Genomic DNA, 27,492 nt, shown 5'->3' with positions numbered 1-27,492 from the left:
TATGCATAATTCTATTCCTGCAAGGTCTGCCGAATTCAGCTACCCTCCTTAATTCCCCCAAATCTTAGTTCCACCCATGGCTTCTGAAAACGATGGTCTGACCCCTTACGGAGCTTCCCAGTGCCTCCTGCCCTACACATTATCATCTCATCCCATGCTGGAAACACCCAAGCACAACATCACACTCTCCTATAAAAACCTTCACAATTGGGCTACTTCCTGTGTTTCTCACTGTGCACCCACACCACAGCCACACTGACTTTCTAAGTTGTGTCTAAACTTGCCAAGTTCCTTTACTCCTCCTTTTCTTTATGTCTTTGCACATAATCATGTTGCTCTAAAGCCCCTTTCCTTCTCTACCAGTAAGCTCTTACACATTTTCAGTCTCCGGCTCAAATAACTGTCCCATAAAGCCTGCCAGAAGCCTCCAAGTACTTCTTATTCTGTGTCCCCACAGCAATCTATTTTTTACTTTAATATTGTATTTTCCTTTGTTATTTTCTTTGCATTCTCTCCTTTCTTCTTTGCCCCTCCAGTGTCTAACACAGACTTGGGTACTCAATATATGTTTAAGGGGGGGAGGAGGGAAAACAGGAGGAAAGAAAAGGAGAGGAGTGGGAGGGAAGAATATAGAAAGGAAAGGAAAAACCATTTATTCCTTGACGGGATGAGAGAGAACCATGGCAGAACTTTTAGAGTTCCTCTTATAATAAGGACATTAAAAGATTATATTTTAAAAGTTAAATGACTACTGACTGCCTTGGAATTATAAACAGAGTCTATTTAAGTCATACAGAAATAATGCCAGCAATTAATTAACCATAGCAGTGTGGTGGGTGAAACATGCTTGGGCTTTCAGCATAAGACAGTGTTTGCACACTACTGATAGTAACTATAGCAACTAACAGCTGTGTATCCTTGGGCATCCTACTCCCCTCATCTGTGAAATACATCCTTTAAGTATTTCCTCAGAAAATAAGGGTAAAACACTGGGCACATGCTGAACAAGCAGTCAGTGATACGATGAACTTTGGTTTAGAAATAAAGTTGCTAAGCCTGGCTGGCATAGAGCAAAAGCCTGATTGAGTATTGTCCTATGAACCAGGAAGTTAACAGTTTGATTTCCGGTCAAGGCACATGCCCGGGTTGCAGGCTATATCCCCAGTGTGGGGATTGCAGGAGGCAACTGATCAATGGTTCTCTCTTATCACTGATGTTTCTATATCTCTTTCCCTCTTTCTTCCTCTCTGAAATCAATAAAAATATATTTAAAAAATAAGTAAAGAAGGTTGCTAACCATCTACCGATATTAAAAATAGAATATTAAAGATATTAAATGTAATAGTTGAATTTTAACTTAATAACTATATAAACAAAATTTATAACTACTTATGAAAAGGCCTTAAACAGAGCCTATAGAAAAACTATTTATTAAAGGTTATCCAGTTTTATATTATGATTTTAAACAACAAAAAACATTGAGGATGGCAATCTCTCCATGATCACTAAAAATTAATTTGATTTTTCTCTAGCCAGTTTGGCTCAGTGGATAGACTGGGACTGAAAGGTCCCAGGTTGGATTCCAGTCAAGGGCATGTACCTCAGTTGCAGGCTTGTGCATGTGGGAGGCAGCCAATCGATGTCTTTCTTTCACAGTGATGTTTCTCTCTCTTAGTCTCTCCCCCTCCTTCCACTCTCTCTAGAAATCAATGGGAAAATTTCCTCGGGTGAGGGTTAACAACAAAAAAATATTGATTTGATTTCCTTTAAGAGAATCATTTCAAACCTGGTTTAATCACTATATATTATAAGAACGCTTTAGAAAAGCTTCCATACAATCAATGGCCATATGAAAATTCTCCTGAAAATAAAATTGGGAGAAAAGGAGGAAACTTCTGCCTTTAAACAGAAGGTACTGCGCTGAAACACGTGACAGGTATCCCCCTTACTTTTTGACCAGGGCCTGACTAGCTGTGTTTGCTGGCAGTTGAGCATACATTAGCATCCCACTCTGACAAAGGACCATCTCCTGACAGTGGCGTTCAGCCGTTGTCAATATTGTAACCATGTCTGCTCAATCTGTTTACAATCCCCCTGAGCTGGCACAGATCCCTTACTGCCTGTGTTAACAGCAAGGTAGAACTGCAAAAAATAAATGAATTTCATTTGGTCTACAGCTAAAAGCCTTGGGAAGTACCCATATAAGCTTAAAACCAATTTCCATTTAGCTCCAATTTCTCTTTTAAAAAGAAGGAATTTCTGCTACTGAAATTACTTTGAAAGTCACGGTATAATCAAGTTTGTTTTCCTAGTCATTTTTGGCTTGCTTTCCCAATATAATTAGAAGTTAATTTTTCCCAATCTCCTCATATAAGTATAAAAATGTTTCTCTCCTATGACAATTTCACATTTATTAAGAACAAATGTAGTCAGAGTAGGGTTGCCAAATTCAGAAGGAAAAAAAAAAATACAGGATAGTCATTTAAATTTGAGCAGCAGCCTAACAATGAAGAATGTTTTAGTACATTATAGCTTAATATTGCATGGGACAAAGTTAGACTAAAATATTATTTGTTGTTTATCTGGGATTCAAATTTAAGTGGGTGTCCTAAATATTATTTGGGAAGCTTAAATTAGGATATTTTTAAATTATATCTATAATTCAATAGATGGTCAAATTCATGACCAAGTTTTACTGGAAGTATTTTCCTACTGGTGTCCTCTGAGCCTGAAGGGTTGTTTTTTGGGGCAGACAACTGTGATGCATAAATGGTTTTGAAATGTGTTCTAAAGCCTTTAGGTTCCATGAAATATGCTATGCACCGACACCCCCACTCCATCCCATCGTCCAGGGGCCATCCAGTCATACGAGCTGGGGGAAGAGAATAGTGGTCACACTTAAATTGCTGTAAATAAAACATCATTGTGAGATTGTGGGTTTAAAGAGTATTTGGAGCCCTGGCCGGTGGTGCTCAGTGGTCAGACCATGCATTGAAGGGTTGCAGGTTCAGATCCCTGGGCTGAGTTGGCAGGCAACCAATGAATGTGTCTCTCACATTGATGTTTACATCTCTCTCTCCCCCTCTCTCCTCTCTCCCTTTTTCACTCCCTCTTTCTCCCTCTTAAAAAAAAAAAAAAAATAGAAAAATATCTTGAGGTGAGGATTAACAAAATAAATAAATAAATAATAATTCTGAGTTTTTTTCGGTTTAAAACACCTCACCCATGAACTATCAGCTTCATTTAAAGTAAGTCCTTCAGTTTTATGTTTAAATTGTTGTCCAGATATCTTAAATGGCAAAATCAGGTTCCAAAGCCTTCACCATGCTTCTCAGCGGCGTGGAGCGCAGTGAGGCCCTGGGCATGTCCCCCTCCTCTGAGAGCTGGGTGCCGCCTGCAGCACATCCTGTTTCCTAACCACGGCCTGAGGAGCTGTCCTCCGAGAAGCCAAGGAACGCATGAACACAGGTTGTCCCTGGGAGACGCGAAGGCTCCGTGCAGCTTCACACGAAGGTTCTGCTTCATCGGCCGGGGAGGGAGCCATCCCGCACCCGTGTGCCAAGCTGGCCCCTCAGAGCCCATTGGCGCTCTCTCTCCCCAGCTCTGCACTCACCGATACCTCTTGGTAACCTAAAATCCTCATGCTGGGAGTATTTGCCTCACAGAGACCAGCAAACGCTACAAATCAGGGCTTGCATATCAGCACACAGAAATTTATTATGTTCCCTACAAGGAATTAATGCATAACTAGCCTTGAAGCCCGCTGCACAGAAATGAATATATTCAATGAATTCTCGGAAGCACCTGATATGTTTGCAATTATATTAGAAGCCTCAATACCCGGTGCCACTAACATGTAACACTTTATACACTCAATGCACTTCAAAAAATCTTTACAGCCCTCGCCGGTGTGTTCGGTGGTTAGACTGTTGGCCCACGCACCAAAGGATCTTGGGTTCGATCCAGTCAAGGGCACATGCGTCGATGTATCTCTCTCACATCAATGTCTCTCTCCCTCCCTTCCTCCTTTTTTCCCTACCTCCCTCCCTCCCTCTCTCCTTCTTCCTCTCCCTCTTTTTATCCCTCCCTCCCTTCCACTCTGTCTCAAAAACAAAGGAGAGTGAGGATTAGCAAAAAAAAAGTTTTTAAATCTTTATATAAGCTGTACTTTTAATTAACTCAGATTTTTAATGTTAAAAGGGAGTTTGCTAATTTTTTTCATTAAAAGTTTAAGCACAGATCTTGGAATCATAGAACTTGAGTGCTGGAAGGGACTTTAAGAAGTAATCTAGCAAAGTCTTTCAGAATTAAAAATAAAAACCCACTGAGATCATAGACACCGGGACTCACTTGTAGGTGCTAACCCACATAAAGGCAGTCCCAGGACGATAATATCTGTCTGCTACCCGACCCCCTGAACTTCCACACTAGCTTAGACGGCAGGTCGGTTTTAAAAAGAAGAAACTTCATTCCATTATGATGTCTCAGGGGCCTGTCAGAGTGGCCATAAGGTCCATGACTCTAGACAAAACTCATACTTTTTTTTTTTTTTAATGTTATTAATTTTAGAGAGGGAGAGGGAGAGAGAGAAACATGAATGATGAGAATCATTGATTGGCTGCCTCCCGCACGCCCACCCATTGGGGACGGAGCCCGTAACCTGGGCATGTGCCCCCCACTGGAATCAAACCCAGACCCTTCAGTCCACATGCGGATGCTCTATCCACTGAGCCAAACCCGCCAGGGCAAAACTCATACTTTTGAATGAAAACGTTAGCACACAGCCTGAGTGAGACAATTAAGTAGAGCACATACTTCCATTCCTCATCATTTGAGGAAAGCAAAGTCTGCGGTTAAAGTCATCTCTCCTGGAAAAAGCTTCCCTCCGCACAGGCTGTTGGGGCAATGACCCCAGGTCAGAGCACCGCTGCCACAGTCCCAGAAGCACAGAGTCTTGGGCACTGATGTCAAACAGCCACTGCGGGTCTTTTTGACCATAATAAAGAGAAGACAGAAACGCCATACCCATGCCAGAAGCAGCAGGTTTCTTTTCACGGTTCCACAGTATCCCAGCATCCCCACGATGATAAGGAAACAGCAGACGGCAATCATGACCGGATGGACCACGGGGAAGTAAGTCAGGATGACAGCCTCCTCCACCCTGAAAAAGAACAATCACGTCACCTTACAAAGAAGTGTGATCAAGAGGCACCCGAGACTCGGTACAAGACACCGCTGTGATTCGCCTGAATAATCTTTAAATCGTCAAGCGCAAGGACAATAGCTGTACTGCTATTTTCAAAATCACTGTGCTATCTCAGCAATGTGCTTGCCTGTTTATTTTTGTTGTTTTAGTTTTTTAAAAAGGGGTACATTCCAACTTCAACTAATTTAAAATATATGATGAGCTAGAGGTCCTTAACAAGAAGTCGATCTGTTAGTTCTGAAGCCTCAGCCTCGGGAGCCACACTGGACCCTTCGCTCTTTCCCAGCTAAGGAGTCTCCATCCTCCTCCTCTCAGACCTGGGGCTCCATTTAAAAGAAAAAGGAAGGGGGAGAGATGATTTTTGCTAGAAAACGATGAAAAAAAAATAATTAACTACAGCCACAATAGGAAGAATAATAGGAACAACAAAAATTACCCTTACAACACTCCATTGAGTTGAGGGCTTTACAAAAATATATCTCAGTGAATCCTTAGGATGTTTCAGAGTGGAATATATTACATTCCCCATTAAGAAATGAAAAGTTTTGAGGCTAGGAGAAGTTGAGTAATTTGCTCCTAGTGAGCTTAGTGGCTCAGCCTTTGAAATTTGAGAAGAAATGGCATTGAGTGGGTTTGGTTTCCCTGAGCTCAGGAATATGAAGGCAACAAGTTTGGGGATGATTTTTGTAGAAAAAAGTAGCGCTGCTGTCCTTTATATGCAAATATGACAGAGCTGACACCCTGTCAGGAGGACAGGAGTGATCTCTCAGGACCTTAATGAGAATGCCAGAAAAATGCAGACGGCTGTAACAATGGTTGCCATAGACAGGGAAAACTTTCCAAATGAACTTAGGGGCAATACCCTCTAAACAGCTGTAGAAACTAGTGCCTGAGGAAACCTGATCAAAGAAATCAATCATTACTATAAAGCCTACCTTGTTTCTGCAGTTAAAGTCAGAACATTACTTAGGTAGTCCCTCATCCAAGCAGAAACCGCCAACACGCTGATGGACATTAACTGGAAAGAAAAAAATACCAAGGTTACGAAGGATTTATGCAACATTCTCTGCCAGATGAACAGTAAAAATTTTTTTTTAAATGAGGATATTGCCTTACATAACCACTATACTTTTTCCTAATTTCCTGTTGAGATTTACTTTTATTTTATCTGCCATTCCATTTTGCAATCGTGACATAGCCACTAAATAGAAACTCACCAAGTAGGACACACAGAGCTAAACTATTTAACGGCTGATTCCAGGTCCAGAACGGGAATTGCACAAGATGAAGAGGCCACAGAACAATTAAGTTATGAAATGTACAAGATAAGCCTAAACTATGTCAAATGTAAAAGCAAGGAAGCAATCAAATACTACTGATGTTGTTGAAAATAAAAATCAAAGTCCAAGGAGCTAACTTGGAAGAGCTTCCACCGGCTAAATTTCAAACAATTTGAGCATCAAAATAATAGCAATGATAATAATGATGATCAATACAATAGTTTGAAACATCAGATATGCTAAAAATTTATAAATTCACAAGCACACTTAAACTAAACTCACTGGTCACCTTTGTAGAATGTTGGATACTCAAATCATTATTCAGAAAACTATTAAGAATCCAATATTTACTCAATCTTTTCCATAAAAATTAAAGAACCGAAGACTTAATGAAAGCTTTTATAGTGAAAAAAGCATGACAGAGTATCACTATTTATCAACTCCTTCTGAAATAATGAATTTCTAGGCAAGGATCTTCAATAGAGGTCAAAATGATCAGGATAGTAGTTCTGAATCCTGTCTGTACATCAAAATCACCAAGGACTCTAAATAAAATTACTGAGCCTGATCTACCCTGCACCAATTAATGGTTGAGAGTTGGGGCTAGGCATCAGAAATGTCTAAACACTTCACAGGTGTTCTAACACATAGTCAGAGCTAAGAACCACTGCATTCCATGAAAGTTTAGAATGGAGAGAGCAGGCAGACCCACTGATCAATCTTAGTATCACAAAAAGAGACAACCAGATGTTTCTCAACACGATGCAATGAGAAATACACAGATACATTTGAAATATTTTTACCAAGAAGTCAAACCTGAATCTAATCAAGCCCCTAGCTGTATAAGTTTATAGGAAGTACAGGGAATAGATTTAAATTTGTTAAATGCCACCATGGGGATGCAACTAGCAAAACTGAGAATATGAGAAATTTACAGGACAAATTATCTGATTTATTTAATTTTAAAAGTTGGCGAAGGGATGCAGGGAGGAGAAACCATTAAAAAGTAAAAGAGATTTAAGAGGTTGCTCAATGCAACATGTTGACTTGGTAGGAATTCTTATTCAAACAAACCAGTAACAAAGAGACATTTATGAGACAACAGGAGATATTTTGACATGACTGGATATTTGAAAATATTAAAAAATTATTTTTATTTTATTTTAGATATACTAATGGTATTGAGGGGGGTTTTTTTGGTGTGTGTGTGTGTTTTTAAAGGATCCTTGCTGAAACCGGTTTGGCTCAGTGGATAGAGCGTCAGCCTGCGGACTGAAAGGTCCCGGGTTTCATTCCGGTCAAGGGCATGTACCGGTACCTTGGTTGCGGGCACATCCCCAGTGCGGGGTGTGCAAGAAGCAGCTGAACGAGGTCTCTCTCTCATCGATGTTCTAACTCTCTATCCCTCTCTCTTCCTCTCTGTAAAAAATCAATAAAATATATATTTAAAAAAAAATAAAATAAAAAAAGGATCCTTATCTTTTAGATATATATGCTGAATGTTTAAATAAATAATCCAAAAGGCTGAAGTCAACCCCTCAGTTCTGAAGGTCTTTCCTATTTTGATGGAAATGTTTCTAAAATGTACCTTATACTTGGCTTTTAAAACACAATATAGTGAAGTTCTATTTCATTTGATTTTTAATAATTTCTAGCAATTTATTAATATATCAATTACCATTATATGTTATAGATTTAGTTTTAAATGCTAAAAGAAATGATGAAAATACAAGATGGAATGTGTCTGTCCTGATTCAAGCCGTGGCCATGAAACATGCTTTCTGGAAAAAGGCTTTTGGACAGTGACGTATGAACACCTGCTTGGAAAATCCATTAGTGAACTCACGTGTCCTTCATTCAGCTGCAAATATTTACTCAGCACATACTGCCTGCTTTGTGCTGTCTGTGCTAGCTTCAGAGACCCAACACTGAGTAAGACAAGCAAGACGCCAGACTTTGAGGAGCCTCTTGTGGGACACGAGAAATAAATATATAAATCAGGTGATCACAGACTATCAAAAGTACCATGAGACACAGAAGAGTGAGGTAACCTGTTCAAGGTCTTACAGACTCCAAGCAGCAGAGCTGGGATTCAAATCCAGGCCTTTGGAGCTTTACCCACAGTAATTAACTACCTTCCCGATTTAGAGACAAGTGTGAGAAATTCCACAGACAGGGAGGAGACCAGCCTGCAGAGCACACAAGCTTCCTTTTCAGCAGGGGTGAGGAGCAGGAGAGGAGGGGGAGGTAGTGGATAGTGGGCAGGCTCAATTTGAATGTCTGAACCATATTCATTGGTGAACAGGAGCTCAGGGGTTTACTGTCCAACACAGGTTAGGAGCCTTGGGACCACAGTTCAGAGGAGAATTAGGCCAGTTATTACTGTTATTACTATTACTGTCCTCATTTCTGTTGGGAACCTAATAAAGGCTACTCAGGGACTCAGCCACAGTGAATTGCTCCTAGCTTCTGTACACTTGATGCTTTGACACCTGTTCTACAGGTTATGCTTGACCTTCCTTAGTCTGGAGAAACTAATAATACGCCTGAGTTAGCGTGTCCCAGCCACCTGCTGTCCACTGCCTTGGGGAGGATCCTTCTCCTGGGACAAGCTTTTCATTTTGAAATACAAACTGACCAACCCAAGCCCACCTCCGTTACTGAGCTCCCTCAGGCTGGGCTACTCTACACCTGCCCTAACCACTGCAAGACCCAGTGCCAGACAACTAGAGGCAGTCCCTATACTCCAAAATGCTGAAAGTATTCCAAGTGGCCAATATAAAACCCACTTACCCTGCCTTGCCTGGTCCGTCTCAAAGAAGCCACAATAAAAGCACATGCCTGGTCCCGCTACCTCTCTGCCTTGTGGTAGATCCCCCTGCATCCCCCTCTTGGCCCACTCTGATGAGACATGTACTCTCTTGGGATTTGTGAGTATAATGAACTATCTTTTCAATGCCAGACATCTCCTGACATGTTGGGCTTACCATCTATACTAATAAAAGAGTAATATGCTAATTAGACCAGAGACCTACTGTACATCTTTCTGGACAAAGCCATGGTGGCAGGGCTGAGGCAGAGGCAGTTAGGGGTGATCGGGCCGGCAGGGTAGAGCAGTTGGGGGTGATCAGGCCATCAGGGGAGAGCAGTTAGGGGCATCAGGCCAGCAAGGGAGGGCAGTTGGGGGTGATCAGGCCAGCGGGGCGGGGGAGGGATGGGGGAGGCAGTTGGAGGCAGTTAGAATAGTGGGGGCCTGTTGTGGGTGATCAGGCTGGCAGGGGAGGGCAGTTAGGGGTGATCAAGCCAGCATGCAGAGTGGTTAGGGGTGATCAGGCAGACAAGCAGGTGAGCAGTTGGGAGCCAGCAGTCCTAGATTGTGAGAGGGATTTCCCAGATTGGAGAGGGTGCAGGCTGGGCTGAGGGACACACACCCACACACACACCCATGCACAAATTTTGAGCCCTGGGCCTCTACTCAGAGATATAAATGCATAACTGCAAACTGTGATAAGTACAGGGGAGGAATAATACAAGTTGCTATAAGAACTCCTCTTGGGGTGACTATACCAAGGGGTCAAAGGGATTTGTCTAAGAGATCTGAGGTCTGAAGGATAATTATCAAGTTCATTAGGGCAGAGTTTTTCAACCGCTGTTCCACGGCACATTAATGTGCCGCGAGATGTTGCCTGGTGTGCCGTAGGTGCAGACAAGACAAGAATTTTATAATTTTTCACTATTTTGTTTACTTAATATTTCATAATAAAGTAATTATAAAATACTTTGTGTTTATTTGATTCCTATTCAAGAGAATTACTTTATATATAGTCAATATAGGCACAGAGTTAAATTTTTTAACATTTTCTAATGGTGGTGTGCCTCGTGATTTTTTTCATGAAACAAGTGTGCCTTTGCCCAAAAAAGGTTGAAAAACACTGCATTAGGGAGAGAAAGGCTAAAAAGAACATTCCAGTCATGAAGAACAGAAAAGGTCTCAGGGTAGAAGGCATCATGATATATCCAAGGAAGGGAAATTGGCATGTGGTAAGAACAGAAAGCCAGGCAGAGATCAGGATCAGATCACAGTCTTAGAAGTCATTGTAAGGTGTATGAACTTGACCATAAAGACGAGGAGAAGCCATCATCTAAAAAAAATAAAAAAATAAAAAAAAAATTCACACCTCCGTTTGAATTCCAGCTCTGCTCCTTTTCACTATATAACTTTGGGTTGTCATTTAATCTATCTCAAGTCACTTTTGACCCAAGGCTTTCTCTTAATCTTTCTCCATAAGCTTAAGAGACAAGTCAACTGCAAAATGAGTCCAGAAATGAAATCATCATATATTTGAAAGTCTACCAAGTGGGTCAGGGCAGAAGCAGGTGACTTCCATGGCCATTCTCACTTTTGACATCTCTAAAACGGAACTAATTTCCATTCCTATGAAAACCTCACACCATTTTCCCTACCTCGGTAAGTGGTATAATCAACGTTTCAATCACACAAACTGGCAACTGGGCAGGCAGCCTGACCCTCTCCTTCTTCCTCAGTCCTACAACGAATTACTTGCAACTCCTGCAGATTGCTCCTGCAACGCGTCTGGTGAATTCCTCCCTCTTTCCTGCCACTCCTGCCTAGTTCAGGCCCTCAGTCTCTTGCCAGGCAATTACAATCACCTTTCAATAGAACTCTCCAGCTCACAGATGGCACCTCAAATCCACCCTTCCATTCGCTTTATAAAACAGAGATCAAGTTCTTCTGCTTTAAAGCTCTAAGAGCTGCCTCTTATGGCTCCTCCCCAACTCTCATATCCACTTCCCCCAGCGCTCTCCTGAAGAAGTTTAACCTCCTCAGCAGGCCCTCTTCAGTCTCCCTCTGACTTACCTCTTGAACCCGTTTCCTGCCAGCTCCCACCCACACACATTCTGCATGCAGATGACCCCCCCCCAAAAAACAAAACAAAAACTGCTCACACATGTCTAAGATGCACCGTGCACATCTCCAAAGCCTCCATGTCTGTGCCCAGTTTCCTCCGCCTGCAGTGCTATCCTGTCCCAGGCTTCCCATCCTGAGAGACCAGCTCAAGTGAGTGTGAAGACATTCTCCCAGCCAAAACCGGTTTGGCTCAGTGGATAGAGCGTCAGCCTGCGAACTGAAAGGTCCCAGGTTCGATTCTGGTCAAGGGTATGTATGTACCTGGGTTGCAGGCACATTCCCAGTAGGAGGTGTGCAGGAGGCAGCTGATAGATGTTTCTCTCTCATCGATGTTTCTAGCTCTCTATCCTTCTCCCTTCCTCTCTGTAAAAAATCAATAATATATACATATATATATATATATATATATATATATATATATATATATATATATATGACATTCTTTCAACTCCCTCCTCCCCAGTCAGGCTGCTAGTTCAGACCTCACAGAGCAGCTATCCAGCTTCCTATTTTTACTGGTCTGACTCCCCCAGAGGACACAGACCACTACTGACAGCTCCATCAAATAGCAAGAGCACCAGGCCCCACGGTGAGGCCTAAGACTGTTAGATGAATGAATGAGAAAAAAGTAAAGGGAGATGATTTCAACTGCTAACCACCACGCTCTCAGAGAATGTTAGCAAAATTAGGAGCCACTTTAAGCCAAATGAAGCCTCCTATCCCTGGAAGGTTTCCAGTGGAGAGATGCTTGCTGAATTATAAGATCAAGAATTTACATATCAGGTCAGAAGCCGGCTTAGTGTTCTCAAATGTCCTTTAAACTACAAACCTTGTGTCCTACTTGGCCCTACTGTATTCCTCCCAGCAGTTGCCCAAGCACAGAGCTGTGCACAGAACATTAATCAGCATAAATTACATCAGCCCAGAGCCTTATTTAATAGCAAACAAGCAACCCTGAGAATAAATTGCTTTTTATTGTGACGTTATTAAATGTTTAAGAGCAGTTTCATTCTCAAAGAGTGATTTTATCCACTAGGGTTGAGAAAATAATAACAGTAACAACAAAGATAGTGCAAGCTATAGCAAGCTAAGTTGTAATGAGACACAGTCACCTTGACAAGTAATCCTGATGTGTTCAATCCAGGAAAATAAATTACTCAACTAATTCCAGACTCCTTACGAACCACAGTATTTTCTACTAGTTTTCCAAATTAAAATACAATAATTCTTAAACTCTCTCATGATGGTTAAATTACTATAAACGCTGTAGTTACCCTATGTAAATAGACTTATAGCTCCTTGCATTTTCTCCCATATTGCAAAATATTATTTGTAGTTCAAAGGAATATTTAGCAAATAATACAAATATTACTTCCAAGAGCTATATTTAACATACTCCTTGGCAGGACATTTGCCACATTCTGTCTTGAAAAAACATTTAGAAAATGCTAGCTCTCAATAAATATTTATAAGTATGAAATTTCTCGTGTAGGAGATATATTCTGGTTCTGTTTGAATCTAATTATGTAAAACCAAGTACTGAATCAAGTTGTTTTCTAAATCAGAATTTTATGTGTACTCATATACCCTAGATTTATTATGAAATGTATATCTAGAGTTTCCACCAAATAGTTAGGTCACAGTCAAAAAACAGATTTCTAAATCCTTCCACTGTCTGCCATAAAAATATATATATAGTCTCATAAAAAGTGACAGTGACACCAATCATTTCTGCTCAAGGCTGACAGATGTCTGAAACCACCTACTTGAACTTTTCCTTTTCTGTCAGATCGTTAGAAAGGAGCAGAAGGCAGGAGAGATGGGGACTCAGTTACAGCTCTGTCTGCAGAGAGCTTGGAGAAGCAACACAAACACTGAACTTTAAAACTGCTCATCTTAAAAATTGAGAAGATGGACTAGAGGCTTTTAGATTCCCCTTTTTCTTAAAAAAAAAAAAAAAAAAAGACAAATAGTTACTTAGTATTAAAATGCAAAGGTAAATCAAAGGGATGAGCAGCAGAAAGAGAGCAAAGAGGTAACACCATTTGAGAATGCTGTTGGAGGGGCAGGGTGCGGGGTAAGGGCTCCGTAAATGATGGCCCAAATGAGTTCCGGAGATTACTTGTGGGTATGATTTGGAGCTGAATAAATCAGTAGCACGCTGGAGCTGATTTAACTAGTAATTTTTATAGGTCGTCATGCTGCCCTGTAGATGGGGAGGCCATACGTCCTTCTCTGGCCAGGCTGTAAGCCTCCGTTGTCCTGTCATAATTATTAGTAGGAACACCCCCTTCCCTTCCTGGCTCCCAGAGCAGGTCACATGATCACCCTACAGAGACTGCAGGTAACAGGAGGGTAAAACGCCTCCTTCTGCACCGCAGTCTCTGTGCAGACGGATGAGAGTAAACTCCACCTCCACTTCCCCCGTAGCCCAGCTTGTGATTATTCTCAGAGGAAACAAATGAGGGGCTACCACCCCAGTCTGTGCTCCAAAGAATCCTCCCTGCCCTTCTCCTCAAAAGACATTCCTTAAGAACCATGCAGTGTGCCCATCACCGCCCTGCTGAGCACACTATAATATATATATATGTATATTTATACGTATGTACATGTGTGTGTATATATATATATGTGTGTGTGTGTGTGTGTGTGTGTGTGTGTGTGTATGGGTGTGTGTATATATATATCCTATATAATAAAGAGGTGATATGCAAATTGATCCTCATGCCCTCACACCCTCACACAAGATAGCCACCTCCATGTGGTCAAAAGTGGTTGCCACAAGATGGCCAGCAGGGGAGGATAGTTGTGAGTAATCAGGCCAGCAGGGGAGGGCAGTTGGGGGTGACCAGGCTGGCAGGGGAGGGCAGTTGAGGGGAGACCAGGCCTGCAGGAGAGGATAGTTGGGGGGACCAGGCCAGCAGGGAAGAGCAGTTGGGGGCGACCAGGCTGGCAGGGGAGGGCTGTTGGAGGTGAACAGGCCAGTAGGGGAGCAGTTAGGCATCAATCAGGCTGGCAGGGGAGTGGTTAAAGGTAATCAGGCAGGCAGGCAGGGGAGCAGTTGGGAGCCAGCAGTCCCAGATTGTGAGAGGGATGTCGAACATCCACTGGTAGTCAGACATCCCCGAGGGGTCCCAGATTGGAAAGGGTGGAGGTTGGGCTGAGGGACAACCCTCCCCCAGTGCATGAATTTTATGCACTGGGCCTCTAGTATCCTATATAATAAAAGCATAATATGCAAATCTACCAAAGCAGTGGAACAACTGTCTGATGAGCAGGAGGCGGCACCAGGCCAGCCAAGGTACATGCCAGTGGGCAGAGGGAGGGGATGGCAATCAGGGTTGGGGTGGGGAGGAGCAGCGACCAGTGGCAGTGGAGGGGCGATGGGGGTTCACCGTCCCCAGATGCCCAGTGTATCGCCTCCCCCAAAGGGAGGCCACCAGTGGCAGTAGCAGCTGTGGCAGCAGGGGATGGGGATGGCCACTTGCTGGCCACCACATCCCCTGATCGGCCTGCCCAGTCACTTCCCACAGAGGGAGGCCAGACTGAAACTTAAGCCTGCTCCCCTCAGGGAATAGGCCTAAGCTGTCAGTTGGACAACCCATGAGGGCTGCAGTACTGCAAGAGGGCACAGGCCAGACTGAGGGACCCCCCCCCCACCTGAGTGCACAGATTTTCGTGCACCAGGCCTCTAGTATGTGTGTGTGTGTGTGTGTGTGTGTGTGTGTGTGTGTGTATATATATATATATATATATCAGCTTTGCCCCTGGGACTAAAGTTTAGTTAAAGTCTATTTTTATAAAGCACTAATATTTGTTTGAGGGCTCTGCAGTACTCCTTCAGAAGAGTTAAAGGAAACTGGAAGCCTGTCATAGAGTAAAGCTGAGGGCATTCATTTAGAAAGCAGTACTTGAATGTGACTAAATATAAGTGCTGTGGGGATGTAAATGTCCACTCATCAAGAACCCCTTTAGGGTATGCATGGGTCAAACACCCAAGGCTCACTACAGATAAGGGGAAGGGGTATGGGGGGGGGGGGTGTTGGGGGGACAGAACATCATTTTTGTTTCACCTACCTTTCATATATTCCAAAAGTATGAAATAGCTAGGCCAGCATACCTCAGTGGTTAAGTGTTGACCTATGAACCAAGAGATCACAGTTCGATTCCCAGTCAGGTCATGTGCCCAGGTTGCAGGCTTGATCCCTAGTGTGGGGTGTGCAGGAGCCAGTCATTCAATGATTCTCTCTCATCATTGGTGTTTCTATCTCTCTCTTTTCCCTTCTTCTCTGAAATCAATAAAATATACATGCATTTTTAAAAATATATATAAGATAAAAAAGCATAAACTAGATGCCCATATTTTAAAATATGTTTTTATTGATTTCAGAAAGGAAACAAGAGGGAGATAGAGAAAGAAGCATCAATAATGAAAGAGAATCATTGATCATCTGCCTCCTGCATGCCCCCTACTAGGGATCATGCCTGCAACCCAGGCATGTGCCCAGGACTGGAATCAAACCGGGACCCCCAGTCAGCTGGCCGACGCTCTATCCACTAAGCCAAACTAGCTGGGGCTAGGCTTTCTTTTATATGTTTATTTTCATCAAGGTAGTTTAAGAGCCATTGCTATTAAACAAAGGCTCTTATCTACTAAGGAGAAATAGGAGTTTAAAACTACTGGTTTGGCTCAGTGGATAGAGTGTGGCCTGCAGACTGAAGGGTCCGGGGTTCAATTCTGGTCAAGGGCACATGCCCAAGCTGTGGGCTCAATCCCCACTAGAGGGCATGCAGGAGGCAGCTGATAAACAATTCTTGATCATTATTGATGCTTCCATCTCTCTCTTTCTCTCCCTTCCTCTCTGAAATTAATTTAAAATTTTTAAAAAACTACAAATACGGTATTATGCTTTTAAAAAATCATAAACATATTTGAGGAATTTTATGTGTTCACCAATTTCAGGAACTTTCAAAGAGAATCCTATTTGTCCATATTTGCAATAGCAGAAAATTATCATTGGCACTCATTATAAATCCATAGAAGTTGTCTTTAAAATGGAGAAAAGCTTTCATTTATTTCAATCATATGCCATTAAATAGTAAAATTAGGATAAATGTAAAGAAAAGATAATCCAGCTCCTTGCTCCATCTTGGCCAGACTGTGAATCATGGCCTCAAGAGAGATTTTAGGGGTAGTTTTCTTCCGTTACAAAACCCCCTACACACTCATCACAAACCTACAAGGTCCAGTATCTGTCTGTCAAGCCCTGCGCAGCTGTGGGGGATCGTGCTTCTTTGTGAGGAGGAAAACCACTCAACAGGACAAACCAAGGTGCCTGGACACATACCGTATTTCCCCGAAAATAAGACATCCTCCGAACATAAGGCCTACTTACAGGTTTCCTTCTGAGTGAAATATAAGGCAGCCCCCCCGAAAATAAGGCCCCCCTAGACTAAACATGAGAGATTTGGTCCACTGATTCTGAAAGAAATGGAGTCACAAGAAATTCACCAGGAAATTCAGAAATTGGATTGTAATGATGATGTTCTAGAAGATGATGACATGATTGTCATTGAATAAATGAGTAAATTCTTGATACTGTAGGATTCACAGTTTGTCTGGTTTGTGTTGACAACTACCGTACTACCGTACCATATACAGGTAATAAATTTCCTTTATTTTCATTTAACAATAAATGTGTACCGTATTCTTCTTCATGAAAAAATAAGACATCCCCTGAAAATAAGACCTAGCGCATCTTTGGGAGCATAAATTAATATAAGACACTGTCTTATTTTCGGGGAAACAGGGTAGCAATGTGAACGCAGTGCATTTTCAGTCCGAAATGTGCTGGGTACTGTTTCCTCTTAGTCATGTCAATGCCTCACACCTCCAAAAATTAAATACTTAAGATATACTACTTTTTTACTAAAAATAATAATAATGATGATAATAATCATTCAGCGTGATTTTTCAACTACTAGAACAGCAAAACAAAATTGCATATAGGTTCCCAGTGTTTTCCCAATTAATATTTCTTTTTCTTTTTTCTCAAGTCCCTGTGGGGTAGAGAAGGGGAGAGGGTGCCAGTATAGCAGACACAGGCTGGAAAAAGTCCATTTAAAATGCCGATTGAGAGCAAAAGACTATGGCTCTTGATCGAGAGGAAGGAACAACTGTCCAATCCATACTCAGGCTGTGAAGTCTGGTTTAAGAAGTGGGATTTATAAGCCACACTGGTTTGTTCTGCTTCCCATTCCAATGAGACCCAAAAGCAAGGACAAAGCCTCGCGCCACAAAAGGTGGCCCTCACACCAGCAGCCTCAGCTGCACAAAGAAGCTTCTGAGAAATGCAGGCGCTCAGGCCTGATCCACACACTGAATCAGCATCTGCACTGAGCACGCACGAGCCCAGGTGATGTTCCGCACGGAGAGGACTTGGAGTGCACAATGGACAGCTAATCCCTTCCGACGGAGGCTGCTTACGTCTTTGCTGCAAATAAATTCCCCACTGTGTCCAGAAGTCCAACTCCCCTGGCACTTGGAGAAAAAAAAAATGGAACTTTACATCCCTGTTCTGTTACTTACTAGCAAGTTACAGAACTTCTCTGAGTAACTTCCTCTGGGGGGTGGGGGGGGTGGGGGTGGAGGGGGGCGCCGGGGGAGATCTTCCCTTGCTGTGATGAGAATTAGAGGAGAGAGTGGTGTAAGGATGGCCAGGCATGTGCCCAGCCCAAGGCAGAAAACTGCTTCTGTTTCAGTAGCGAGAGGAAATCAAGGATCAGCAGACACAGCGTTAGCATTGAGAAAAATAATGGCAATTTCCCCAAAGCCGGCACATACATTTCATACAATTCCAACAAAACTCCCAGTTATTTCTAATTGTATATAACAATCTTACAATCAGTATGTAAAAGGAAATCTGTAACCAAGACAAAAAAGGCAAGTGCTTTAAAAAGAACAGAACATGCAAGAATGCATAAAATTCTAGAGAAAAATTCTATTAAAAACACAGAAAATTTTGTTTCTTATGCAGCAACAGATAACATAAATAAACCGAACAACAGCACAAACTGGAATTTAAATATAAAATACTTAATGAATGTTAATTATGAAATGAAGTAATATATATATAAATATATATGTATATGTAAATTGATGCTATGCTCACTGATAGTGGAGGAAGTAAAAAGTAAAGTAACAGTGAGATAAAACTTTAAACCAGCGATTTTCAACCCATGTGCTGCAAGAATTTCTAAAACATACAATGCCTTACTAGTTAGCCAAGGACAGTGACCTCTTTTCCCTTAGGCTGTCAAATTTAAAAATGACAACAGCCGACACAATAGCCATCGGGTGTGAACGGATCCAAATTATACCTATTTTTTGTCAGATAGGCAAAAAGTATGTCATACTTTTTGGTGAGCTGCTGGATTTTAATAATTAGTGTATGTGTGCCGTGAGATGAAAAAGGTTGGTCATCACTGCTTTAAACCGTTCAGGATGGCAAAAATTAAAAGTGCCATCACCAAGATGGCAACAAATATCCGCATCCTTATAACGGGGGGTAGTGGTGCTCTGATTTCTAGGGGCTGGGTTTCCAGCACAGGACTGCGGCAGCTAAGGAGTGTCGTCATGCCGAAACCGGTTTGGCTCAGTGGTGGAGCGTCGGTCTGCGGACTGAAAGGTCCCAGGTTCGATTCCGGCCAGGGGCCTGTACATTGGTTGCGGGCACATCCCCAGTAGGGGGTGTGCAAGAGGCAGCTGGTCGATGTTTCTCTCTCATCGACGTTTCTAGCTCTCTCTCTCTCTCCCTTCCTCTTCTCTGTAGAAATATCAATAAAATATATTTTTTTTAAAAAAAGGAGTGTCGTCACAGTGGTAACACTGGCAGCAGTGGTAACCACAACCATTCCAATTGCCGCCATTACCACTGCCAGGCAACCCCTTTGACTCAGCAACCCACCTCCTGGTGATCTACGTACAGGAGGTCTTTATTGCAGTCGTACCAGTAATAACAACTGCAAGTGCTACTACTACTGCTACAGAGACAGTGCTTAAGTGCCACTGTTCAAACATGTTACATACAGTAACTCGAATCCTCACAACAACTCTGAAAAACAAAAACTCTCATTCCTATTTCACAGACTAGGAAATTGAGGCATAAACGTGCCTAGCAAACATAAGAACTTAGACTGATACTGGCTCTTTTGCTGGTATTGTTACATACCCTCTGACAGCAATTCTAACCCAAAAGGAAAAAAAATAATAATAAAAATATTGTGAATGTACATCTGAATGTTCATGAGTGGGAATACGTGGACAGGTATGAAGAAAGATATCTTTATATGAAAACAAAAAAAAACACACAAAAAAACAGGAGGAGCCACACTAGGCAGCTCGCAGGGATCATTTTGGTGGAGGAAGGTGATTTCTGAGAGATGAGGCGGGCTGGAGAAAAAAGGAAACAACTCACTCCTTTATGGATAATAAAGAAAATTATAAATTTTTGAACAAAAAGATAGATGCAGAGACAGTAAAGCATCAAACAGAATGTCAAATTACAGGAGGAAGGTTAGAGAGAGGTGAGGGAGATAAGAGATCAACCGAAAGACTTGTGTGCATGCATATAAGCATAACCAATGGACGCAAAACTCTGGGGGGTAAGGGCATGTATGGGAGTGGGGGGTGGGCAATGGTAAGATATAATACCTTAATTAAAAAATGGGAAAAACAACAACAACAACACACACACACACACACACACACACACCAAGTGAGAAAGCTGAGGTATAAATAGAATAAAAACAAAGACATAACATTCCACAGTCTTTGGGGACACAAGGAGCTCTACAGGAGTTTGAGGGACAGGTATTTTCAAGCAAACTTCATTGCTCAAAAGAGCCATATTTTTGTTAAATGATTTGGGTTTTCCCCCAGGTTATACAAATTATGGAGAAAATTTCCAAATCATTTATTCTTTGTTCAACAACAACAACCAAAAACCCCTACTAATTCCCAGGTACAGAACCCATCCTCATACATGGAAAGGCACTGTGTAGAGCAAGAATGTCAAACTCAGAGGCTTACACAAGCCAGATAAACAAGGTTTAAGTTTATGTGGGCCAGGCCGCAAAAAACCTTGTTCTCAAAAATCGAAATATTTCCTGTTGCGCACAACAAACAAGTCAGTACAAGACTAGTGACATGGCAATCAGCTGCTAAAATATTCGCTGCTAGTATTAGTGGAGAGAAATGGTGTGCTGGCACATATGAGCATAAGGAAATGAATGCAACACCATTACAGTCATTAGCGAATGTTGTAGTTCATTATTAACAACTAGAGGCCCGGTGCACGAAATTCATGCATGAGGGGAAGGGTATCCCTTAGCCCAGCCTGCACTCTCTCCAATCTGGGACCCATTGAGGGATGTCTGACTGCCAATTTAGGCCCGATCCTGCAGGGGACAATCCGGGACCATTGGCTCTTAACCGCTTGCCTGCCTGATAGCCTGATCACCCCCAACCTCTCCCATGCCAGCCTGATTGACACTAACTGCTCCTCTGCCAGCCTGATTGCCCCCAACTGCCCTCCCCTGCAGGCCTGGTTGCCCCCAACTGCCCTCCCCTGAAGGCCTGGTTGCCCCCAACTACCCTCCCCTGCAGGCCCGGTTGTCCCCAATTGCCCTCCCCTGCCAACCCAGTTGCCCTTAACTGTCCTCCCCTGCTGGTCTGGTCACCCTTAACTGCCCTCCCCTGCTAGCTTGGTCGCCCCTAACTGCCTTCTCCTGCAGCGTGGTCCCCCCACCACCACCCAACTGCCCTTCCCTGCCAGTCTGGTTGCCCCCAGCTGCCCACCTGGCAGACCCAATCACCCCCAACTGCCCTCCTGCAGCCTGATTGCCCACAACTGCCCTCCCCTGTCAACCATCTTGTGGTGGCCATCTTGTGACAGCATGAGGGCACAAGGGCCACCTAGGCTTTTATTAACACAGATTATGTTTGACACGCTTGGTAGAGGAAAGAAAGCTGGGTTTTGCTCCTGGCACTATCATCTTTGGGTTATTTGGCCTTTGGATAGTTTATAACCTACACTTAAGTTTTCTCATCCACAAAGTAAGGAAGTTCAACCTGATCACCCTTAAATACCTTTTTAGATATAAAAGTGTGATGATTCCATTATTAACAAGTACAAAGGAGAAAAGTGAAAAGTTAGCAAATAGGAGTGATGGTTATTACCATTTTAAAGAAAATGATAATTTAATGAGTCCCTTAAAATTATACATTTTTAGAATGAAAAACTGTAACAAGATTAATTAGAATTGTACAGTTTCAAGTGGTGAGTTGAGGGGGGAAAGTTACCAGTTTCGGTATCATTCAGATTACTTGATTTGTCACCTTAAAATGGAGCCATCCATAAGGAAAAGTTCAACAAATTGTCCTCCTCTAGAGACCACATGTAATGGCTTTCTGAAAAAAGGCTGGTCGGTGACAGCCAGACAGCCAAATTAAGTAAGTTACACATTACAATTTCGAATGGAACATTCTTGAATATGCTATTCATAGAATACAAAACTGTCCAAAAACGTACCTGCTTAAGCATGACCGTTTCCTAAAGCAACAAAGTTTTAATTTTTATATTCTCCTCACAAGCTTTATAAATAAGAATGTGAATATGAGTGACACTAAATGAACATTTGTGTCTGAGTGCAAAGCATAAAAAGTCACTACTAGCTCATAGGGCATAAAGATTTCCATGCTCTTGTGACACTGAGCGTATTTTATTTTATTAACCGATTGTGGGATTTTTCCAAAAGGACACACAAAATTCCTGAAAACTTCCCCAGTTTAGGAACCCTTACACGAAAACCACCTTTTCAGACTGATTGGAATCTTCTGGAAAAAAATCCACCAACTCTTTAGAACCTAAGTAAGCCTGGTTCCTACGTAAGCCTGGCTAGCCAGGTTTTCGGGCTAGGATGACACAGGGAAACAGTTCCCGGCTGGCACAGTTATCTGAAATTCCTGAAAACAAGCAGCTCCCCAAGGAGCAGGTCAGAATTTCCTTATCTACAAGCGCGGGCACGTGCATTTATTTATATCCCCAGATTAACTTCGAGTCTAATTTTACTGCCACTGCGTATCCAGGGGTGGATTTCTTTTTTTGAAATGGAACTTGAGCTGAATCAAAGACATTTTAAGGTCAAAATCGACTTCTCTGAAAAACAGAGGGTGTGCGCCCACGTTACTCATGAAGGCTCAGCCATGCCCATTCCGGGGTGGCTGCGGGCAGGAACCCCCGTCCAGCCAGCCGTGCCCACCTGTCGGCGCGGTGGCACAGACTCACCCAAAAGAGCAGGTTGAGGGCGTAGAGCAGGCAGCGCAGGCACCGGACGGAGTCTTCTCTGGCCATGGTGACCCCCGGGAGGGAGAAGCCCCATTCTCTCACCACATCCTATCCCCGAGGGCAAGGCGGCAGCAGCAGCAGCGATCTGCAGCGGCGGGCAGGGGAGGACTGAGGACTCAGCACCGCGCTCCGCTCCCCCCGTCCATCCCCTCTCTGCCAGCCCGCGGCTGGGTCCGGAGTCTGGTTCCTGCCAGACACCGATCCCCCAAAAATCACTTTATTGAAGTTCTTAAAGTAATCTCCCCACCTCCCTCCGCCAAGTCCCAAACCGCCCGCAGAGAGCACCTGCTGAGCAGAGAGGAGCGGGGCTCCCCGGACGAATGGAGGCGCGGAGCCCACTCCGGTTCTGTCTTTCTGAATTCCGAGGAGACACCCCCAAAAGCCTCCCTCCATCCACGCCCCTCCTGGGGGACAGCTCCGCTCAAACTGCCCGCGGGAGCGCCCCCAGACGGAGGTCCCCCTCCTTAGGACAAGTCCTGGGGCCCCCACCCCGCGCCCCCCGCCCCGTCCCGCAGCCCCAGGGGAACGCGCGGCTCCGCAGGGGGCGCAGCGCTGGGCCGGGGCTCCGCCCGGCGACCAGAGAGCGTCTCGGGGGGAGAACGTGAGAAGCGAGGTCTCGGCCCGGAGGGAGGGATGAGCAGCCCGGGGCAGGGACGGGACTGGGGATCGGGGCCCGTGCAGCTGTGCAGGCACCGGGCTCGTCCCCCGCATCCCCTCCCCCGGCACCGGCCGCGGCCGCGACCCCGCGCTCCCTCCCGGCCGCCCGGGAGCACAAAGCCCAGCGCGGTCCCCGCCCGCCACCGCGTGCGCGCCCCCGGCGGGGATCGGGGCGGCGGGGGGCAGCGCGGAGCGGGGATCGGGGCGCGGGGGTCCGGGAGCGGCAGGGGCGCCCCTAAGGGGCTCAGCACCGGCGCCCGGGCAGCCGCCGGCGGGACCCGGGCAGGAAGGACGGCAGACCCGCGGCCACTCACCGTCCGCGGCCGCCCCGCGCCGCTCGCTCTCTCGCCGCTCAGCTGTCCGGGGCGCACGGAGGGGGCTCATCGGCGCCGGGACGCCCCCCGCGCGGGGCCGGAGGGCTGCATGGGCTCCGGCTGGAGACGCTTCCCCGGCTTCCTCTCCGCCCGCCGCCGCCGCCGCCGCCGCCTCCTGGGAAAAAGGAAAAAAAAAAAAAAAAAGAGCCCCGGGCAGCAGTTGCTGGAAAGTCTCTGCTAAGCCACCTCCCCGCGCCGCTGTCCCTCCCAAGTTCTCGCCAAGTCCGGACGGGCTGCGGCGGCGGCCAGGCTGCTGCACGCCCTCTCGGCGCATGCTCCGGCCGCCGGCCCGGGTCCGCTCCGAGCGGGGGTTTCTGGTCCCGTCCCCCGGGTGAGCCCCCCGAAGGGACGCCTCACCTCTGCAAGACACCGGCCCGGAGCCGGAGCCAGGGACTTCGGGGAAGTCCGCCCAGTGAACCCCTTTAAAATGGTGCAGCCGGAGGAGGGGAGGGGAGGCTAGAACCATAGGGAAGCAGGCTCTTATTATATGAAAATATTTGTGTTTGGGAAGGGGGGCGAAAGAGCGGACCAACCCAATTCCTGCAAGGAGAAACCAGTTTGCACAACCTTTTGGGAACCACCTCCTGTGATTTGTCACCAGAGTGGTGCCCTGTGATCCTTTGAATTGCTTTGTTGCCTCCCAGACTAAAATACACACACACACACACACACACACACACACACACACACACTCACACACACACGCACAGTTCTCTCCAACTTCCATAATGCACTAGGAAACACCAGGGTAAACGTGTCCGTGTCTGACATCCAGCAGAGGAAGAAGATAGTTTTAACTCTTTCACAGGTAATGCAAAGACTTCAAATGTTCTCCCAGTAAGATGGCGTTTTAAGGGGCTGATTTGCCTTGAATTGTGTACATTTTTTTAAGCTAGAGATTCAGGAAGTGTTAAAATAATAATGGGAAACTACCCTTCTTTTTAGAAGTTTCTTTGGGGAGTAAGAAGTTTCACACATAAAAATCACTCCATCATATCCCCATATAAAACTGTGATGTTTTATGCCTCGTGATAGCCCACATTTCTATAATTACTTTTATGCACATTGTGTGGCAAATAAATCTACACTAACAAATCTGAGTCCCCAGAAATAAATAAATAAATAAATAAATAAATAAATAAATAAAAATATTTTTAAGAGAATTATTAAGAATTATTTGAGCTGAATTGACAGCAGTTATCGGGAAGCAAAATCTCAACGAATTGAGGAAATGTGCCAGAAAATGGCAGTTATACATCTTTTTATTTTATTTTATTATAGTTTATATGCAATGTTATTTTGTGTTCGTTTCAGGGGCACAGCACAGGAATCAATCACACTTCACAAAGTGCTCCCCCCCTTCATATTTCCAGGACCCGCCTGGCACCTTCCATAGTTGTTACAATGTGATACGGTATTTGTCTTCCTCTGACTAACTTATTTCACTTAGCACAATACTCTCTAGGGCCATCCATGCTGTCACAAATGGAAAGATTTCCTTCTTTTTATGGCTGAGTAATATTCCATTGTACAGATACACCACCACTTTATATCTCTTTGTCTGCACTTGAGTTGGTTCCATATCTTGGCTATTGTAAATAACACTGCAATGAACATTGGGGCACACATTCTTTTGAATTAGTGTTTCAGTTTTCTTCAGATATATACCCAGAAGTACAATTCTTGGGTCATAAGGCAGTTCCATTTTTAATGTTTTGAATGACTGCACCAATTTGCATTCCCACCAACAAGGGTTCTCTTCACATCCTCACCAACACTTACTGTTATTGATTTATTGACAGTAGCCATTATGACAGGTGTGAGCTGATATATGTTTGACGTTTTAATTTGCATTTCTCTGATGATTAGTGATGTTGAGCATCTTTTTGTATGTCTATTGGCCATCTGTATGTCCTCTTTGGAGAAATGTCTGTTCAGGTCCTTTGGCCATTTTTAAGTTGGATTGTTGGCTTTTTGGTGTTGAGTTAAATGACTTCCTTATAAATTTTGGAAATTAACCCCTTACCAGATATATCATTGGCGAAAATATTCTCCTATTCCGTAGGTTATCTCTTCATTTAGCAAGCAACATCTTTGAGAAAACCTAATAATAGGAATCCTGTTTACATTGCTCTAAGAGGGGGGTGCAGGGGGCGGGGGGCGGGAAGGAGATAGAATACTGTGTTTGTCATTGCCTGTCTAAGGTCAGTTGCTGCACAACCAAAATGGCAATAAGACAGATACTCATTTGGGTAGAAATAAAATCACCACTGCAAGAGAACCAGTGTTCTGTGTTAGAGGTAGCACAATCTGGGAAAGCAAGTCACTAAGCTGAAGATAAGGCAGCAAGAAAGAGCTCAAGAAAAGTGGCCAGGCATCCATTAGGCGACTTTAATTCTGGCAGCAAAGTATCTTCTAGAAACACGGAGAAGAGTGAAGAAACCCCCTTTTATCCACCATCAGTTTCCGCTCAAATGAGAGAGCTGTGGAGACAGCCCGTCATCTGAATGCTGCTGGAACACACGTCCCTCTGAGAGATAGAAACACCCCCACACGGGCAATCTATGACTAGCGTCAAAACTGACAAAAACAGCATGAAAAACTTCCATGGCACTGAACAGAGATCCTCTTCTAATTCCAGGACACAGTCAGTGCCTTTCCATAATTCATAAACTTTTTGATGTATTCTTTATTAACTTCAGAGAGGACGGGAGAGAGAGAGAGAGATAAAAACATCAACGATGAAAGAGTCATTGATCGGCTGGCTTCTGCACGTTCCCCACTGGGGATCAAGTCCGCAACCTGGGCATGTGCCCTGACAGGGAAGGCAACAGTGACCTCCTGGTTCATAGGGCAACACTCAGTCACTGAGCCAAGCTGGCGGGGCATAATTGTTAAACTCTTAAGGCCCTAGAATAATACAGTTTTAGAGGAAGTTGCTTTGGAAGTATGTATGCCCCCCCACACACACTATTTTTTAGTACTAAATAAGTAATATGGAACCATAGAAGTTAAAGGAGTTGCTCAACATTATACCTATAGCTAAATCAGATTCCAAACTAAAATTCAGAATCATACTCTTGAACTGTATGTGGGTTAGTGATTCTAAAAATTGCTGTCTGCTGGGACTGGTTTGGCTCAGTGGATAGAGCGTCGGCCTGCAGACTGAAAGGTCCCGGGTTCGATTCCAGGCAAGGGCATGTACCTTGGTTGCGGGCACATCCCCAGTAGGGGGTGTGCAAGAGGCAGCTGATCGATGATTCTCTCTCATCGATGTTTCTAACTCTCTGTCCCTCCCTCTTCCTCTCTGTGAAAAATTATTATGTATATATATATATATATATATATATATATATATATATATATATATATAATATTTTATATATATATATACATAATAATTTATATATATATATATATATATATATATATATATATATATATATAGTAAAAATTGCTGTCTATTAGAGTCACTTGGGAAGTTCTGAAAAAATTCTAACACTTGGGCTGTACCCCACACCCGTCAAGCTAGAGTCGCTGCAGATGTGGTCTAGACATGCAGGTTTTTCAAAGTTCCCAAGTTAATTCTAATGTGCAGCAAAGGCTGAAAATCACTGCAACTGATGCCTTACAGATG

General features: G+C 43.8%; 1 protein-coding gene across 4 annotated transcripts in view; it reads right to left on the bottom strand.

Moving 5' to 3' along the window:
* Positions 1-24,288, bottom strand: part of TSPAN12 (tetraspanin 12) — a 70,341-nt gene extending 46,053 nt beyond the window's left edge. Inside the window, exons 1-5 of one of the 4 annotated variants that reach the window (XM_084897020.1) lie at positions 24,213-24,288; positions 23,796-23,970; positions 22,765-22,909; positions 6,142-6,224; positions 5,026-5,161 (exon numbers count right to left, since the gene is read on the bottom strand). In XM_084897020.1, coding sequence (XP_084753146.1) covers positions 5,026-5,161; positions 6,142-6,224; positions 22,765-22,830 — 285 coding nt within the window. In that variant the 5' untranslated portion in view covers positions 22,831-22,909; positions 23,796-23,970; positions 24,213-24,288. Of the gene's footprint in view, positions 1-5,025; positions 5,162-6,141; positions 6,225-22,764; positions 22,910-23,109; positions 23,359-23,795; positions 24,130-24,212 lie in introns of those variants that run through there. The other 3 variants (XM_084897021.1, XM_084897019.1, XM_084897022.1) reach the window with 3 other exon arrangements.
* Between the last annotated feature and the right edge of the window lie 3,204 nt (positions 24,289-27,492).

Source organism: Pipistrellus hanaki, assembly GCF_964339955.1.
Source record: "Pipistrellus hanaki genome assembly, chromosome: 10".
Lineage (NCBI taxonomy): Eukaryota > Metazoa > Chordata > Mammalia > Chiroptera > Vespertilionidae > Pipistrellus > Pipistrellus hanaki.
Note: the sequence above shows the minus strand (reverse complement) of the source record. Positions and strands in the feature narration are given on the sequence as shown.